At 38.4% G+C, this 19,577-nt stretch overlaps 1 protein-coding gene across 1 annotated transcript in view; it reads left to right on the top strand.

Moving 5' to 3' along the window:
• csmd2 (CUB and Sushi multiple domains 2) overlaps positions 1-19,577 on the top strand; it is a 253,349-nt gene that overhangs the window by 218,088 nt on the left and 15,684 nt on the right. The window contains exons 48-59 of the mRNA XM_032580630.1: positions 241-429; positions 1,091-1,237; positions 3,857-4,045; positions 5,094-5,279; positions 6,817-7,011; positions 7,188-7,361; positions 7,449-7,622; positions 7,858-8,031; positions 12,390-12,578; positions 12,781-12,954; positions 14,603-14,785; positions 16,207-16,383. Coding sequence (XP_032436521.1) covers positions 241-429; positions 1,091-1,237; positions 3,857-4,045; positions 5,094-5,279; positions 6,817-7,011; positions 7,188-7,361; positions 7,449-7,622; positions 7,858-8,031; positions 12,390-12,578; positions 12,781-12,954; positions 14,603-14,785; positions 16,207-16,383 — 2,151 coding nt within the window. The remainder of the gene's footprint in view (positions 1-240; positions 430-1,090; positions 1,238-3,856; positions 4,046-5,093; positions 5,280-6,816; positions 7,012-7,187; positions 7,362-7,448; positions 7,623-7,857; positions 8,032-12,389; positions 12,579-12,780; positions 12,955-14,602; positions 14,786-16,206; positions 16,384-19,577) is intronic.

Below are 19,577 nucleotides of genomic sequence, written 5' to 3'. Positions count from 1 at the left end.
ATGAATGACAATTAGCCTTAGCCATGCTTTTAGTTACATTGAATGTCTCTGCAGCAACAATGTGAACCTAAACAATCCAATTTATGCTTCAAGGTAAATTGAATTCGCTAAAATGAACGAACAATCACTCGACGTGATCTGCAATTATAAAACAATGCCGGCAAAACATAAACGGGATCATTATTTCAATGCTTCACAATAATGGCTCCTTTTGTCTCGCTCTCTCTTTCCTCTCCCCAGTGACGTGTCCAATGAATGAGGTGCTGACGGCTTCCACAGGCGTCATTATGAGCCAGTCACCAGGCACCGGCTTCCCTCATTTCGAGTCTTGCTCCTGGGTTGTTAAAGTAGAGCCTGGCTACAACATTACCTTCACTATCGAACACTTTCAAACCAGCCGTCAGTTTGATGAGCTTGAAGTCTTTGATGGTGGGTCTCGTCGCTTCGTCTACGATTGCATGTGTTTGTAAAGACAAATTTAATCCAGCCTCATTGCCGTTTATGATCTATATCGTTCTCTGATAAAACTTTCTTAATGTCCATAGTGTTGCGTAAATAGTACTTTTTCCTCAGAAAGCCACAGTTAACGGCTAAATAAACCAGGCAGCTAAATAAACTGTCTCTAACAAAGCTATCTGCCTCCACTAACAGAAAAACACACACAGTTCCCTTTTCATGGTGGCAGAACATCTGCATCTGCCTTGTACATTTGAATTTGATTAGAGGCAAAGTCAGCAACTCTGCCCGGCAGCTCTGAGAAAATGGTGGTGGGACACACAGCGGCGATGCTGATTAGTACTTTTTATCTTCTGCCGACTGGAGAGGAACAGGCATTTGTTAACCTTGAGGCTGCTAAGCCAATTATGGTCTGCAGTAGTCTCTTTTTTTTTCTTCTTCACAGTTAGGAGTTCAACAAACTTTTCATTTGCAACTTGACACAATTCATAACAAATGAAGTATTTCAAGATTTTTACTGTATGAAAAGTCTGGATCTACTGAATGATAGATCCAGACTTTTGATTTACCTTGAAGTTCTTTTTTTCAGCTTTCTGAAACTTTAATTGTCGTTCGTCATCATATCTTCATCCAGGTCCATCCAGACAGAGCCCGCTTCTTATTACCCTCAGTGGTAATTATTCCAGCCCGCTGAGCATCACGAGCTCCAGTAACAAAGTCTACCTGCACTGGTCTTTTGATCACACCACCAGCCACAAAGGCTTCCGCATCCGTTATTCAGGTAAGGGCCAGAAATTCCCGAACACTGCCTCATCACGCCATGATCGATTCGCCGCGTGGAAGCCATTTCGTACTCGTTATTTTTAGGGCCTTGTTGTGAGTTTGATCTCATTAGTCGTGTGTTTAATTTACTTTTCCTTTAAGACCTGCATCTGGGCTGCCAACTGTGCCGCAGACAGCCAAAAATATGACCCAGCTCTGTGAGAGCCTAATGGGGGCAGCAGGCATCTGCACCGACATCTTGCTGTGTGCCAAGACCTAGGAATTTGTAAGCGCAGTTTCATGCGTTGCTTGTTGCTTATTACTCCTCTGTTTTGTCCTGCTCCCATGAAGGATTTGTTGGTATACGACACCTGCACAACTTGCTGTGAATTATGACTGTGTAAATATTTAAAAGGCTCCCCCTGTTCTGTATCAACACCACTCAGCCAGATTGACTAATTGTCTCTCTCCTCCCTTTGGTGGAGCTTTCTGTCTCCCCAGCCGGATGTTCTGTCATCTCTCTCTTCTGCTTTTTCTCCTGCCTCTTTCACTTTTTAATTGTTTCTAACACTGACGGTTTTCATCGTGACAGATTAAATGACAAACTAAGTGATCCTTGAGAACCCAGAAGTTACCATGGTCAATATGGAATTGCCTTCTGGTGTACCTTTGTGGGAAGAAGGAAAAAAAAAAACAGATGGCACTGATGCATTCAATAAATAAGCTATGCTACTCATCAAGTCGAGTTTCCTCTCCAAGGGCAAGTCTTCCATTAACAACTTGCAGCAGTGTCTTGTTGCAATTCACGCGCTCGGTTTTCTACAGTTATTTTCTATCAATTTCAACTATCACTGTTTCTATCTCTCTCTTTAGGTACATTCCTTTTCTCCATCACCTCAATCAACTTTGAGTGAGCCTGACCTTGTCCGCTCAATCTTTCTTTCTCCTGTTGTTTATCTATTTCAATTTAGTCACCACCCTCTGCAGTCAAAGTTATTCAAAGTTGCGGGGCTGATTGCAGAAAAGGCAACTGTTGTTCTGTCTCATGCAAGAGGAAGGAAAGGGAAATAAAAATAAAGAAAACAGATGGGCCAATGATTGAGACACCTGCTGGCGTTTATTGGTACCCCAGGTGAAGATGTTAAAAAAAAAAGGCATACAAATGTTGAGAGATGCACTCGTTATTGGTACCTATGCTGCTAATGCTTTTTTTTTTTTTTTTTTTTTACAAGCATGTTTGGGGAGAATTCAAACTTACATGGTCATGCAAGTTTTAAATATGGAGTACCATTACTGTGTTCATTTTATATGTTTTGATAATAATCTTATTGAAAGACCTAATTTCAATAAGATTATTATTAGTATTATAAGTCCCCTCCCTTTCTCAGCTCTAGCAGTTGGCATACAGTGCTTTTTCACATGTTCTTCTTATGTTTTGTCTTGTTGTCAAAAGGTTCAATCAATCTGACCAAAGTAAATTGTTTCAGTCTAAGTTGTAGTGGAAGTTGGCAAACTCGTTTACCAACTTCCACATTATTGTTAAACTTCCGTTTACCAATAAAGAAAAAACTTCTTTACCATCTAGTGGTCTTGCGGATGTTTTTGGTTGTGTAATAATTAAAAATGAAAATGTTGCTTGCTTTCATCCATATGGGCATCTTTGGGGGCATTGAGAATTTGCGCTTTGTTTACAGCGTGGACAGTAAGCATTTCCCGAACCCTGTTAAGTTATTTGTTAAATTGCTATTAAGTTATTTGTTAAATTGCTACCAAAGCACTTTGTCCATCTGCTGTTGATCTTTTCAGAGAAAGAAAAATGCTTTTGCAATAAACTCAAGTATCAGATTCTTTAGTATGTTTGACAGAATCTCTGTCCCCTTAAAGAGTGTTAAAATCTTTGCCTCTTTGAAAAACATAATATACTGTTAAAAATTGTTTTATGTCCATAACTAACCATCTATATTGGCTTAGTATTTTTATACTATTGGGGATTTTGTCTGGTTATATAGTTGATGTTAAAAAAAAATGCAATATTTTAAATTGTCGCTGCAATGTGAGAGCTGTAAAAGTGGCAAATTTGCATTTTTATTGAAATTTTATGTTCTCATAGTAATTTTCCACCCATACTGAACACAGTCTCCTCTTCTCATTATACAGTGTTTGTAGAGTCTGTGTTCTGCTACCGTCTTTCTGCAGCTGACGTGTAGCGCTGCCCCTTATTGGGAAATCTGCTAAATTCCACTTGGGCTCGTGAATCTTCTCGATCCATTTTGGCACCATTTGCGATGATAAATGATTATTGCCGTTACCAGTTTAACCAAAGTCAGATACTTTGTTCCCATTATTATGTATCCATCACTTTTATGATCCTCATCCACAGCTGCTGACAAACACTCATTTTGCTTTGCAGTACATTAGTTTTCAATAATCAATTTTCCTCATCTCGAGGCAGCAGTGTTTGCTGTAACCTTTCCCTCAGCACAAGTGCAAGACGCAATTGAGATCTTTGGCTCTGTCGTTAAACGGGTATTCATTATTCATCCGCTCAACAACTTCTTACATCACCTTGCATCAATGTTTTTTTTAACATGTCACTTTTTTGTGATTATATAATGTGTGTTTACTTCTTTATCCACAGCACCATACTGCAGCCCTCCTAATAACCCAGTAAATGGCACAGTGCACAGCCTAACTGGGTCCAAGTTGGGCAGTACTTTACGCTTCAACTGCGACCAGGGCTTTCGACTTATTGGTCAGACCAGCTCCACATGTACCCGGACAGCGCAGGGGATCCATCAGTGGAATGCCCCAGTTCCTCTTTGTCAAGGTAAAGCCCTCTACCATGCTTTGTCAGGACTAGAGATAGAGCAGAGACTGGATTTTTTTCTTTTTTCTTATCATGTCAGTCAAATCTCTTTGCAGGGATTCATCAGAGGAGGATATTTTATCATTTGAATACACATCATTTCAGGATCTGATTGATATATTATAAAATGTCTTATAACTGATGACCTTAAGTAGATCATATCACTTGTATCCTGTCTGGCATACTGAACAGAATATCACTGCAAATCCACTTTGTGAGCTGCATCTCTCAGGTTTAAACTGATTGAGGGGAAAAAATCTTACAGAATCCTTTTGCTTCGGATCAAAGGGTGATTGCGGTTGACAGCATGGCATCACTAGCAGCTCCTCTGCCTAAGGCATACCTCCAGGAAGTTTACTTCACCACTTTTTTGTCCCTTTTTAAAGATTCAGTGGAAACGTAGTGACATTTCAATTACTGGATTTTAGTCCTCTTGTCATACTGCACATATATATTTTTTTAGAAATAATTTGGGGGGGTTTAGGGATTTAAAAAATTTTTTTTTATTGAGTTGGTCATAGTGAAGATTTAAACTTTTGATGAAAAATATCTGAAAATAATAATTACTATTTGTCAAATAATATTTGTTAAGTTTAATAAAGAATTGATGGTACTGTGTTATTTTCATTGCATGGAAGTACTGTACTTTAAATGTTTGCTTTTAAATCAAATATTAAAGCATGTAATCAAAAATTTTATTTCCACTATTTGTTTTCAAACTAGCACACACAATTAGAGCAAACGTTGAGCGTGCATACAGTTCCATAACAGGTGTATTCATCCATAAAAATTACATTTATCCTCTGCCAACTTTGATTGTTTACTGTTGTGTGAATTGTGTTCCATGCTAATGTGTGCGGCTCATCCGTGCCTTCTGTGAATGGTTTTGAGAACTCAGCACTTTGCATACAAGGATGACAAGTTCGTTTGCCTGTATTTTATTTCCTCTCACTATTTTTTATATTGTATTAAATCTTACTCAACTACCTGTCAATGTGTTATTTTGTAGTCATGTCCTGTGGAATGCCTGTTGCCCCTGTCAACGGCAGCACTGTTGGCCAAGACTTCTCTCTTGGGGCCAGGGTCACTTACCAATGTAATCCAGGGTTTCGGCTTGCTGGTCCTCTCACCACCTCAGTGGTCTGTCAAGAATCTGGGCGGTGGAGCCCCATTGAGGCCCCTCCGAGATGCGTTCGTGAGTATTTCGTCTGCTGTCTGGTTAGATTCTGGGAGTCAGACAGAAAAAAAAGTCACGAAATCTTCAGAAACATAGGAACCGCAGGTGTATTTTGACGCTAATATAGGTCCATTTTATAATGTACCACAATCCGATTAGAATCTTACTGTGAATTAGTTTTTCATAAGCTCAAATGGAAGGGAGGAAATGATTAGTTCACCCACTATTTTGTGCATTTTGTAACCCTTAAAACATGTGCTTAGCATAGACATTTTGACAAAACGGTCCAACTGTCTTCAAGGCCAACACTTAGGATGATGGTAAACATTTCACTGCTATAGAAACTCCTCTTGCCATGCTAAGCCAACTAAACATCCATCATCACAGTGACGCATAAAGATAGATGTAGAGAAATCTAACATTCCCCTGTTAATAAATAATAGAAAGAAAAATAAATTTAGTTTTTGTAACAAGTATCAATAGCACTAACATATATCTCAGGCAATAGTTTGACGGGATCCAGACTTTAATTGGATGAGTTTTCCATGAAGAAAATTTAATGTGATTGCTGCGAATCTACAGTGTATTTTTATATACAATGTGCGTTGACAGTACGTAGCTCATTAAATCCTTCATACACGTAGGATTGTACCACCTCTGTTATTGAATGTGTTTTTTGTTTAGTTGTTTTAAATATATGAAATGGAAAGAAACAACTTAACTTGATTTGCTAAAGCCAGTTATGTAATTTTGTCACTGTGCACAGCAATTAGAAAATCCAGTAGAATTTGTAGTTTCTAACTAGAGCACAGTTAAGCTGGTGTTTTTTTGTGTTATCAAAATCCTAATGTTGGATTTCAGAGATAAATTGAATAAGGTTTAAGTAACAACAAGCAACTGTTTTTCTTTCTCTGTTGTCCACATGAGTTTATACTGGGAGTTCTTGAAAAATTATCCTCCATTTGTTAGAATCGTATCTTTTTAAATCATTGCTCTTGAGCAGAGAATTATTTTTGGATGGTTCTGCTTATTGGATCATGTGAGAGCTAATGACATTTGCATTTTACCTGAACAGTTCATACCAAAATTTCTCTTGAGTACCACTAAGAACAGGCCAAGTACTGTCACTGGTATTAGTACCACATTAGTACCACACTGGCACTAAAGAAAATGGAATTTATTTTCATTCCCTAAATTTGATTGTCTCTTTAAAACTTCATTTGATATTCATGAAACCTCTACTGTTTTGTGAAGATACACCAAAAAGACTTTTTGGCAATAGGACTACCATAGTATTAAAGAACTAAAAATTGCAATTTATAAACTTGTCAAACCTGAACCGACTTATATAATCTTGATATTACCTTATGAATACAGTTTGTGATTAATGAAGCTTTTTCTTTAATTCTTGAGAAGAAAGTGGGGATTCGTAGTCTTTCGCTGTGAGCTGGATGCATCATTCCACTCCTAATAAATGCCCAACACAGTTCAGCCTTCAGAAGACAAACTACTGACTGTTAAATACGTATTAAAAAAATGTTCTCTTACCTCATAGCGGTCACCTGCGCCGACATCAGCCACTCTGCTGTGGAGCATGGAAGATGGAGACTAATCTATGGCACTCAAAACCAATATGATGCTATAATGATGCTCATATGTGACCCGGGATATTACTACAGGGGTCAAAGGATCATTCGCTGCCAAGCAAATGGCACCTGGAATTACCCTGATCCTCGCCCAGTCTGTGACAGTAAGTTAGAGCTGTTGCTTTTCTGTGTCTGTATATTACTAAAGATTTCCATTAAAATGTAAGCAACATAAATGCAACCAAATTCATTTACTTTCATATCCAAGTCCTCTAAGATGTAAAAATTGATTTTGAATCTTACTGTCCTAATTGGGTTATATTTTGTTCTTTTATTTCAGTTGTTTCCTGTGGAGATCTTGGCACTCCTCCAAATGGTCATAAAATAGGAACTTTGACTGTATTTGGAGCCACAGCCATTTTCTCCTGCAACACAGGATATACCCTAGTGGGTTCTCGGGTACGAGAGTGCATGTCCAATGGGCTTTGGAGCGGAACACAAGTTCAATGTCTAGGTGAGATCTTCAGTCCAAAAAAATGACAACAGTAAAAAAGTCAGAGCCTACCATATTTAACCGTCTTTTTTATTGTTTTGTTTTTAGCTGGCCATTGTGGCACTCCAGACCCAATAGTTAATGGGCAAATAATTGGGGAGAACTTCAACTTTCGAGGCAGCGTTGTGTACCAATGTAACCCAGGGTTTCGTCTTATTGGTGTGTCAGTGCGAATATGCGAGCAGGATCACCGCTGGTCAGGAAATACCCCCGTTTGCGTTCGTAAGTTGCCTCTCCAAACAGCTATTTGTATTTGTTCATAAACCTCTGGGCGGTATTGAATTGAGACTTTTGTTGCTGTGGATGTTTGTTATTAAGCAATTTGTTCTTTAGATAATCGCTTTTTTATCAGTATTTACTGTGTTGTTCAAAGTATAAAGCAGTTTGTGTCATTTTTTTTCAAGAATTTGACTTTGATTGTATATCAAAGACTTCTCCTGTCGTTTGACTCTCTCAGCCATCACATGCGGCCACCCTGGAAACCCTACATTTGGCACAACCCAAGGAACCCAGTTCAACTTAAATGATGTTGTGCGTTTTGTCTGCAATACTGGATATGTTCTGCATGGGGCTGTTAAATCTACATGCCAGGCTAATGGACAATGGAACAATGCTATACCAAGGTGTAAAAGTAAGTGGCAAGAAGATTGTCAGTGTGTTTATTTACTGATTTCAGCAGAATTATATAGATAAGAAATATTTACAAAAAGTTGATGAGGCTCTTATTTTGCTTCTGATAAACAGTTGTTCTATATATTAGAAAACAGTTTTTTCCATTCCTTTAAAAATGTATATTCATGGAGATGAGTTTTTTCTATGTACATCATCTTTGAAAAATATTCATATTGCTCGAACATTGCCAGATTTTGTCAATAATGTGAAAAATGGAGGGTGTATTTGTTTTTATTCCCCTACTCTCATTCCAATGAATTGCCAGAAGTCTTATCTACTGAATATAGACCAGAAGAGCGATATTCCAAATGAGTGTAATTGCAGCTACTCTTGTTAAAGAACATTAGTGAAACAACATCATAAAGAAACAAGGAACACAGCAGGGATAAAGTTCTGGAGAAAATTAAATTGGATTAGATTATGAATGAACATCTCATGGATCATGTCACCCGCAATGCAGAAACACCGTGATGAAACATGGCAGTGGTAGCATCATTTTTTAGAATGTTTTTTCCAGCAGGGACAGAGAAGCTTGTTTGTTTATTTATTGAATAGGACCATGTACAGGAGCATTAATCTCAACGGACAATATGCCTGGTACCACATGTTAGCTCTCAGAGCTAATTTCCATCTGCAGTCCTTGCAGATGGAAATAGGAAATAGGATAGAAACACATGTATGGCACAAGAGCAGTACAAACAAAAACCCAACAACAACACACAAATCAATGAGAAGATGGATGGACATAAATACAAGGCAACCCTTTAATCTGTCACAAAACTTGAAAGTTGCATTTAAAAGGGTCTTCATTCAATCTGACTGAGTTTGATCTGTTGTGTCAACAAAAATATCTTACAAATGCGCAGAGCTAGTACACACATACCCCTAAAAATTTGCAGCTCCAACAGTAATAAAAGGCTGTTGAGCCAAGTCAGTAATGTGACTGGGGCTAACTACAAATGCATGTTTGAAAAGTATTGAAAATGTTCCTCCATTTTATTCTGTGTTTCTGTATTGGACCCAAAAGTACAAATTAAATCACATTTTAGTATGCAGTTGTTGTTTTAAAAAATAAAAATAAAAAAATCTAAATTATATGAATACTATTAAATGTTGCATTGCAACATGGCATTAGAGAAACGGCTTCTTATACACCTAAGTTGAATGTTGAATGTTCATGTGAAGGAGGAATCGGATGAAGAAAAATGTCTAAATTCCAGAGTTGCTCGTGGACTTAACATTTTGTTTTTATATTTTCACACATTTGTGTGGGTAAGTACTAAATTACCTAACATAATGTGTAAAGCCATATCTTCTTTGACCACAAGTGACCTTAATCATAGAGAGTGTGGAGATGAAGCAAAGAAGCACCCTGGGGAGAAGGTATTTAACGGACTTAACGTTTAGGGGAAGCTCAAATGAAAAATTAAAAAAGAATCCAGTTTATTTAATTACATCGGCCTCACTCAAATGGTCCGTGGAGGTTCCACATAATATTTCCAGTTGACTTTTTTATTTTTTTCTCTCAGCCTCACTACCTCTTTATCCCCAAAGGCAAACATGCGTGTCAGGGAAACAATGTTAGTTAATAGCCATGCAGAGACAAATCCAAAGACAATCACCAGATTCTTGAGGTTGCATAAAAGACAGCAGTCTGTGGAGACCTGCGTTTTGGATTTTGCTCAGAATTACAATTATTCAGTTCTGCTTCGCATGAGTAGGGCAAAGACTCTTAATTTGGCAGTGTTTTTGCAACAAGTAATATATCTCTGCTCCCGTGTCTGTGGATAAGTCGTTTCTATCTGAAGGCTTTGTGACAGGAACAGACAGGGGCTGCTTGCAAAGTCGGGCCCTAAATGTGACAAGCGGTGACAGAAAACGTGTCTGATTGACTTCCTGAGTTTGTTTTAAATGAGACAAAAAGGGATTTAGTGGGTTTTTTTTTTTAATACTTTGCTGGAGTGATGGGAAGGTTACAAGTCTTGCGGGCATCCATTTTCTTCCTGTTTTTTCTTTCTTTTTTTAAGAAGAGAGTTCATTTTTCTGCTGCATACATTTTCTTCCAGACATATGTCTTAGAATCTTTTCACTTTAGCAGTGACATAATATTAGCATCAGCCTTGTTTCAGCCCAGATGCTTATTCTCAGGCACATTTTATGTGAAAATTGTGTGTGTTCCTCTACGCGCGCGCGTGTGTGTGTGTGCGGATGGATGGATGGGAACGGCATTTTTGATGTCCATTATCCTCACTTTTGATGTGAAGACATAAGCAGCTTACAAGTCTTTTTGTCAGTCAGATTTATTACATTAATTACAGCTATAGTGATACATTTGGTAAAGTGTGGCCCTCGCTTTTTCTTCCTGAGCAGCAAAACTGTGCTGGCATCCGCTTCATCCATCTCACTCTTAGTCTCAGCTTTGAGTGGGAGAAAAACAAATGGGAAGCAGAAAACATTAGTAAACAAACGGCGTCATGAAGGGCGAGGAACAAAGCAGATATGTCAGCAATAAAGTTGTGGAGAAGTTTAAAAAGGTAGTAGATTACTAAACAATATTCAATTTTTTTAGGCATTTCACAGAATTGTACTCGGTTCATCATTCGAAAAAATTGAAAGAGGGTCAAATGAGACCAAAATTAACAAGTTTGGCCAAGATGTAAATTGTTTGTGAAGAAAAACTAACACTTCACCTTTTCACACCTGCTTATTCTGCCACCACAGTGTTTTGTGGGGGCATTATGCTATGACAGTGCTTTTCTTATTAAAGCGAAGAGGAGTTGATAATAGTTAAAGGGTAAAAAAGAAGGAACTCAATATAAAGCTATCCCGGAAGAAATTTAAAAGCTACAGTAACAGGAAAAACCCCACAATTGCATTGGGAAGATGTAGATCAAAGTATCTCTGTGTTGCAATAGTTCATTGAAAGCCTAGACTGAAAACCTATGGAAAATCTTTGGCAAGAGTTGAAAACGCCTCTTCACAGACATTCTCTTTCCAAGCTAATCTTAGACAACATTACCAAACAATTTAATGGTGCAAATTTGAAAAAAACTACATGAATATGCAAAACTGGTAGAGGCTAGGGATGCATCAGTTCCTTGGCACTAACAGTATTGGCCAATATTTTTTAACCTTTTGTTGATAGGTTTTTAATATGAGCTGAAGTGTTTGTATTGTCACATCCTTTGTAGAGATATACCCCAAAAGAACTACAGATGTAATGAACCCTACAGTTTAGCTTTAAACTATAAAATCTATAGGATTTTGTAGATGTGTACTTGTGGTTTGGTGTGAGCAAAAATGCTGAGAGGAAATAATGTTACGCTTCGGATGCATCACCTACCCAGGGGAGAGAGGGTGACGAGGGTTTCCCACCTTTGATTTGAACTGAAATAAATTACCTCTCTTCAACTTCCCTTCTCACCTTCCTTCTTTGTTTTCCTTTTATACCTTTCCTTCTTCCTCACACACCGGACCACACAGAAATTTACGAGAAGGTCAGTCAGTTTAGACAGCCGTTGGAACCCTTTTCAACACACCGTGCACAAGCACATTTGATGAAAGCCAAGTACCAAGCTCGGAATGCCCCTCTCTGAAACCGCTCCGCGGCTTCAAAGACACTTTGTAGAGTTATTATGCAGTAAGTTGTAAATGATGGCACCACAGGTCAGCACTCTTCTGGGAGGAATACATTATAAAAGATATTTGGGGGGTTATTTAGCATAGCTGGACAGCTTGGGAGCATGAAAATGAGCATGCTTTTTACACACATTAGAATACAGTAGGTTCATTTTGGCTGGAGCAAAAACACATTTATCGGAGTGAGGTTGGCAAGCCAAGCTGGGCTATAATAGCTGCAGGCAAACTCTGAGTGTGTTTTGGAAGCCATTAGTGTGTCTGCATCACTCTATACGTGTAGGTATAGGCTAAATGGCAACTCTGACTTTGCTGAGATAATGGCTCACGAAATGTATGCAAGACTTGGTTATGATTGTTACTGGTTAGCACTCTGTTAGCATATTAGCTTCTTGCATTCCTTATAATTTGATTCACATTTCCTTCCTCAACTACCTGAGGTCTCCTTCCATCTCCATCGCTGTCTCTCAGCCAGAGAGACTACTGATTATAAGGAAATTTCACAGTGTACAATCTATATAATTTCTTAGTTTATTTAACAGGAATAATGTTTTTATAGTTGTCCCTGAAAACTTTGTAAAATCAGATATATAAATGTGGTTTTTAAACAAAGTCTTGGTCCTAAAAATGTTCATTTTTCTCTCTCTGTCTATGTTTCCTCTGCCCCACAAATGCCCGCAGTTGTAAACTGCACAGAGCCCGGCCATGTAGAGTACAGCATTAGACAAGTAATATCCAGCGGTCCGCATCGGTACAGCTTCCAGACTACGGTGACGTACCGCTGTAACCCAGGCTATTATCTGCTGGGAACCAGCTCCATCTCCTGCCAAGGGGACGGCACCTGGGACCGCTCCTTACCCAAATGCCTGTGTGAGTAACGGAAACAGTTGGGTTTTTTTTAAGTACTTTGTAAAATGTGGTTTAATAGAAAAAATATGTATATTTATGCTAGAGATTCACAGATTTGTAGGGTTTTCCATTTATTACCGATAGTTAAAGGGTTTAAAATTTGTGTTTCTAGCAGCAATCAATTTAACACTTGTTTGCTTCCTTCTCTACTTTGATTGGGCAGTGGTTCTTTGCGACCGTCCCAGCATGCCTCCCTACGCTCAGATCTCAGGTGACCGTCGAACGGTGGGCTCAGTCATCCGCTACAGCTGCATGGGCCAGCGTAGCATCGTCGGAAACACCACAAGAATGTGTCAGCTGGACGGGCAGTGGAGCGGCTCGCCACCGCACTGCTCTGGTATGGGGAACCAGTCACCAGTCAATCTGTGTCTGTCTGTGTTCAACCAAATGTCATTTTACGAAGGACTAAAACTTAACATTCAAAATCTTCTCAAATAAGAGTCTGGAACAAGCAGAACTATTACCGTGTCATGACTGAGCCATCATCCTCTGTCAATTCTTGATTTAACGCTTTATTAATTCAGTTGGGATATCAGCTCCGTTTATATAGATGCCTTCACACAGCATGACCAATGAATGAAGACTTTGAGTGGCATCTGGTGGTAGGATATTTACGAAATAGCTGGACTAAAGATGGAATTACCCGTCTGCTCCGCAGGCCTCAAGGGCAAGCTGAGTCCCCTCTATAAACTTGTTTTAATTTGCTCTCATTAGACTGAGGAACATTAATGCCGGGTTATGAAGCTGTATAAAAACACAGGCCCCCATACTCCTATACCCCAACAACAGTTGCTTCAGGGCTCCAGTGAGTCACACATTAAACGGCCCACACATCCCCCATATGTGCAAATGCATAGTCACACAGATGGGACAGGAAAGTGAACAAACACAGACAGTGTCAAAGAGCTATGAAGTCGTTCGCTTAGGCATACAAGCTGTGTGACAGTAAAGTAGCACTCTGAGAGTTCAATGTCATTATGTGGTGATGTTCTCTGCTGTTCTCTCAATGGACAGGTATTATGTTCATATTTATTTGCATGGCCATCTTTACTACAGTCCCATGTGAAACTATTCATGCACTTTGAACTTTTTCACATTGTGGTATGTTGCCCGCAAACTTGTAAAACATTTATTTTATTGGCGTTTTAAGGGAGCTACCAAACACAAAGTAGTGGATAATTATGAAACAGAAGAAAATTGGTATGTGGGTTTCAAAACTTTCTAAATCTAAAATCTGAAAAGTATTGCATGTGCTTGAATTCACTAAGCGACGTTGCGCAAAACTATCTTTTGCTGAACCTCACATCTTATGTAATTTGTATGTTGGAGTTTTGCACATTTGCCATCTTTTCTTTACATTTTAAGGTGATGGATTGAGCACTGCTGTGTGAGATGCTTATAGTGTATCCCGAAAGTATTCACACTTCTTACCTTTATCCAGATTTTATGTTGCAGGCGTACTCCATATTGAATTAAATTAATCTATTTCCACCAAATTCTACACAAACTTTTGAGATCTTTGTGAATTTTGAAAAAAATAGAAAGCACAAAAAAAAAATCACATTCTGGCATGCATCTGTCTGTATAAGGTGGCACAGTTGACAGTACAGCTCACAGCACAAATACTAAGCATGAAATCAAAGGAATTGTCTGCAGACCTCAGAGAGAATTATCTTGTGGAACTAATCAAGGGAATTGCGTAGAAAATTGAAAGTGCTGTGAATATGTTCTAGCTGCACTGTAAAGTTTGGTATTTTGTATAATAACCAAACCCTGAATTATAAAATAAATAAACTTAAATAGCAAAGTAAAAATTCTTTAGGTTGCAGAAAGCCATCATTGTCTCATTGGATATGTATGGTATCAGACACTACTTCTATCATTGTCCTTATTGCTCAATTATGCACCAGTCAGCAGAATTAATTTCTGATGCATGCTCATTAATAAATGCCATATGTATGTGATTTTTGCTTTTGTCCTTGCAGGGGAATCAAATGGTCTATGTGGAGATCCAGGCGTACCTGTTCACGGCATTCGTCTTGGAGATGAATTTACCGTGAGCAGTGTTGTACGTTTCAGCTGCGAACCTGGTTACGTCCTGAAGGGGTCACCAGAGAGAACGTGTTTTTCCAACGGTACATGGATGGGAACACAACCGGAGTGTCACGGTAAGTCATTTGTATTGTATTTGTCAAGGTCTTTCACTTTGCAATTACTTGAACTTCCAGTTTTTTGCTATGGCCATGAGCTTTGATCGTGAGGTGATATTCTGGAAACATCCACAGGAAAACACATTTGAAGACCCACAATCTACAGAAGCAATAAATATTCTGCCTGAGGATTTACTGTCGGAGGAACAAGGGCATCAACAATGATTAATGATTTTGGGGAAAACCAGCATTTTAACGTTGCTTTAAAAATGCTGGTAAATTATATGAGGATATGTAAAAAGGCATTTGTTTTGTTTAAGAATAATTTTACATGCACATTTGTCTCTGTTTTGCATTTTCTTAGTCAGTGTTATACTTTTTTTTCTTAAAAGGTTATTTCATCATTTTGAATTTTTCAAATCTAGATAACTCAAAAATTATTGCTATAATATAAAGTTTTCCTTTAATTACCTATGTTAAATTTTTACAACATGTCCAAGTGATGTCATGTGTAGTGTAAGGAAACATCTAAAATTAAATTTCCGTGGTTATTTCTGTGCCTATATGTGAACAATTTAAAGGAAATTCGGTGGATAAACAAACTGAAAACAAGCTTTTCTTTACAAATTAATGAACTACATAGCAGTTAATACCATACAATATCAAAAAGTTTATTAAAACCTTTTGCGCAGTGCATTTTTTTAATGAAGACACAGGAAAAATATTTGTCTGATGTGGGGCCTTCCCACAATCATCTGCTGTTTTACAGACCGTGTCCAGTGAAGCTCTCAACAACTCTCTGTACTCCTTCACCCGCACCTCTACCCCCATCTTAGAGCACAACTGCCCCTTGCTTCTCTCTGTGTTATGCTCAATAGCCTAGGTTGCCCACCTGTTCTCAGTTGGCAGGGACTTCAAGGGCCAGGCTACATCTGGTCATTATGGGAGGGCGATGCCCCCAGGGTACTGATGGCCCGGGGCAAACTGGAGACTGTAATGAACAGAACTATCGCTTCCGGCTGGACAGACACCAAGGGATTTTCTGTGTAAAAGAAAAAGTCCATCAAAGCAGACTTACTTACAAAGGAGGATGCACAAAAATGTGATTGCGACAGGAGTGGACAGATTGAAAACAAACAAGAAAAAAAAAGGAAAAACAAACCAAATCAAGAAGCTTTTCAGACTAAATTTGGAGCCAATTGAGAATAAATGGCATTGAGAAACATCTTTGTTGATTAATAAAGGCATCATATATAACAAATTCAGTCAACTTTTGTCACAATTTTGTTAATGGCTTTAGACCTTTAACTTGACTGATGGTTTGACTAAGCAGAGAGATAATAAAAAAGTCAATACGAGTACCTTTAACATTTACCTTACAGAATTTGTCCCTTCATCTTTGTTGATCCTGTCTTCTGCTCTTTTATTTTTCTTAACAGTAATTTCCTGTGGAAACCCAGGAACTCCACGAAATGCCCAGATCCTTGTTCACGATGGACTGACGTTTTCCAGATCCATCACTTACAGCTGCAGGGAAGGGTACTATTCTACTGGACTGCTTACCCGACACTGCACTGTAAATGGGACCTGGACGGGCAACATGCCAGAGTGCTCAGGTAATTAACAGCCCAAAGATGCACAATCACAGTGACTCCGTCTTTGTGCTTATACATACAGATTGAAAGAATGATGCCCTGTTTTTCATAATAACCCTGCTGCTTAGGTCTCTGTTCACATGCTAATTTATCAAGTTAGCAGCATATCAAAACTAGCACCAGAGTCAATCTGTTGGAAAAGCCCCTCTCACAAAAACGGTTTCCGTCATTAACATTTCTGTCATCAGCACTTTAACCACAGAAAAATCCCTCCTGTGGAGAAAATCTTGTTAAAAGTAGTGTTTTGCGTTGTCTTAAGATGTTATAGCTCTGAAAAACAAGCCTAGAAAATGGACCCACCCAACCAAGGAAGTCATTTGTAGATTTGTATTATTTTATATTGTAGGCAACTTTTTAAGAGACACGTTTTATTAAATATGTGAAAGCATGAACGCACAGGCATCTCTTTTGTTTTATAATGCATTGAAAATTCCCAAATCCTTTATGTTAGAATATGTATGTTAATAATTTTAAATGACAGTGAGTTGTAAAACTATTCATAACCCTACAATCTTTTTGTGAAGTCACAACCACAAATCTTAGAGTTTTTTAATGGATATTTTGTGCAAGGCCAACACATAATAAGAAGTAATAGAAGTAAAAGAAAAGATTGCTTGCTTTTCATTTTTAAAGAAAAACCAAAAAGTGTTGGAGTCGTCATGTATTGAGCTCCATATCAATACTTTGCAGAACTATTTTGTGCACTGTAATCATGGTTTCAAGACTTTGAGATGTGTCTCTATCAGCTTTGCACATTTTGGAGATTTATTTGTCAAATAGCTCAAGCATAGACTGGATTAAAAGTTCCAGTGAACAGCAATATTCAAGTATTAGATTTCAGTGTGTTCTATGATTGGACCACTCTCCTACATGGAGCAGCATCCAACAGGTGTTCTTTCAGGGTTCCCTTGTATTTACCCTTTCTCTTTCTTCCAATCAACTATGACAAGTTTCCCAGACTGCTTCACATATTTATGTTCTTCTTGCCTGGCCTGTCACTTTAGGTGGAAGGCCTTGTAGGTTTGCAGTTGTGCCATTCTTTTTTCCATTTTTCAAAAGACAAATTGGGCAGTTCTCTGAGACGTGCAAAGCTTGAGAAATTGTGAACTTAGCCACTCATGTTTTTTTTACATTTCCTCTGACTTTTCTGATGTGTTCCTTGGTATTTATTACGGCTATTATTCCCTAAAGTTGTCTAGGGAACTGTTGAGGTATTCATGGAACACCAGTATTTATAGTGATATTGAATTATACGCAGATTAACTTTGTTTCTAACTATGTGACTTTTAAAGGTAATTGGTTACACTTTTTTTGACTATAGGGTGTGAGCCTAAAGCAGGGGTGTCCAAACTTTTTGCAAAGAGGGCCAGATTTGATCAAGTGAAGATGCCCGGGGGCCAATAGTTTGTTCGGATATTTTTTAACTACAAAAGTTTCATGCAAATACACTCTGTTATAAAACTATTTTCATTGTCACAATTATCTTTATCTTTCAAATGACAAAAAAACCAAATATAAGCCACTCAGGCAGATGAGAACAACTCTAAAAACACAAATTCTGCAATTCTTTCATATCTGGAGAGTCAGATAACATTGAACAAACTGTATGAAATACCTTAAATTTACATGAGTTTAAAAATATCTTTGCCTCAAGAACATTTTAAACAGGAGTTATAAGTAATGCAAAGTTGTCTGTTATTATTAAATCTTAAAACAAGTTAATTTTGCTCTTGTCATTTACAATATCTTTCAGAAAGTAATAGTTTGTGTCACATCTACAGGTTCATAACATCAACAGTAATAACCAAATCTTACTCAAGAGTTTAATAAAAATAAGGGCCATAAATCCAAGTGCATAAATGTTCTTTTGGCTCTTCACTGTTGATAGTGACAGATGTTATCGTTCAAAATACTCAATTTCATGTCCTCAACTCTCCGTGCCACACTGTTACGTGCCAGGCAAACATTCGCAAATTCTTGCTTCTTCTCAGGGCAAATGTTCTCCACCATTTTCATAACACAGTCTTTGATAAAAGTATCTTCAGTAAAAGGTTTGCCATGTTTAGCTATTAACATGGCCACATCGTAGCTTGCTTTGGTGGTATTTTCTTTTGACTCAGGCCTGCGTGAAGAATTGCTGTTGTGATGCCAGTGCAGCTTGGAGCTGCTTCACTTTTTCAGCACGGTCACTTCCTGTTAGCTTGTTGTATGCGTTAGCATGTTTAGTCTGGTAGTGTCTCTTTACGTTGAACAAGGCAACCGTCTCACAAATTAGACAAGCACAATTGCCTTGATTTTCAGTGAAGAAGTATTGTAATTCCCATCTCTCTTGAAAGCGGCGGCCCTCACTGTTAACTTCTTTTCTTTGCAGTGGCCATGGCAGAAATGAGTGGAGAGCGGTTCGCTGCACGAAGGCAGACTGATAGTATTAAAGTGGTACTGCCACCATTTGGTGAAAGAAGGAATTACAGTTTCAAGTTTTATGATTTATTTATTCTGTTTGACAGTGCAGGCGGGCCATAAATAATACATTATAAGACTGAAGCTGCGGGCCGTATGAAATCTGACCGCGGGCCGTGATTGGCCCCCGGGCCGGACTTTGGACATGCCTGGCCTAAAGCTTGCTGAATACCAATTCGAGACATATTTCCCATACTTGTATATGTAAAAAAAATGAATAACACGCTGAATTGCAGATTCAGTGTGTATAAAAGAGATTGCAGTCATAGGAAAAGGGAGCATTTGTTTCAATGCATAAAAAAAAACTAATTTCATTTCTGGCATAGGTGAGAGTTTTAAGACTATGTGGTTCTCTGACAGGAAACGCATCATGATCCTTTCAACAGGCGTGACACGACAGTTCATTATCAATACATCTCTGAAAAGGCACAGAACTGCTGTACAGAGCCAAGAGACCCTAGTAAATAGAGGTCAGCCAATCTTCTCAGTGGAGAGGATTAAACCTTAAGCAGAACCACAATGGATTTCAAAGCTCAGAGTTTCATGATTGTGCAGTTACTTGTTACAACACTGTGACAAAATATTTTTCTGTGATTAAATGATGTCTGTGGATCCGATAGCATTTTCTAAAGCAAGGCAACCGTGAAGTGGTGAAGGGTCTATACTCTCCTCTGTTTTGACGATGCCGACGTAAT

The sequence above is a fragment of the Xiphophorus hellerii genome, chromosome 13 (genome assembly GCF_003331165.1).
Source record: "Xiphophorus hellerii strain 12219 chromosome 13, Xiphophorus_hellerii-4.1, whole genome shotgun sequence".
Taxonomy (NCBI): domain Eukaryota; kingdom Metazoa; phylum Chordata; class Actinopteri; order Cyprinodontiformes; family Poeciliidae; genus Xiphophorus; species Xiphophorus hellerii.
Note: the sequence above shows the minus strand (reverse complement) of the source record. Positions and strands in the feature narration are given on the sequence as shown.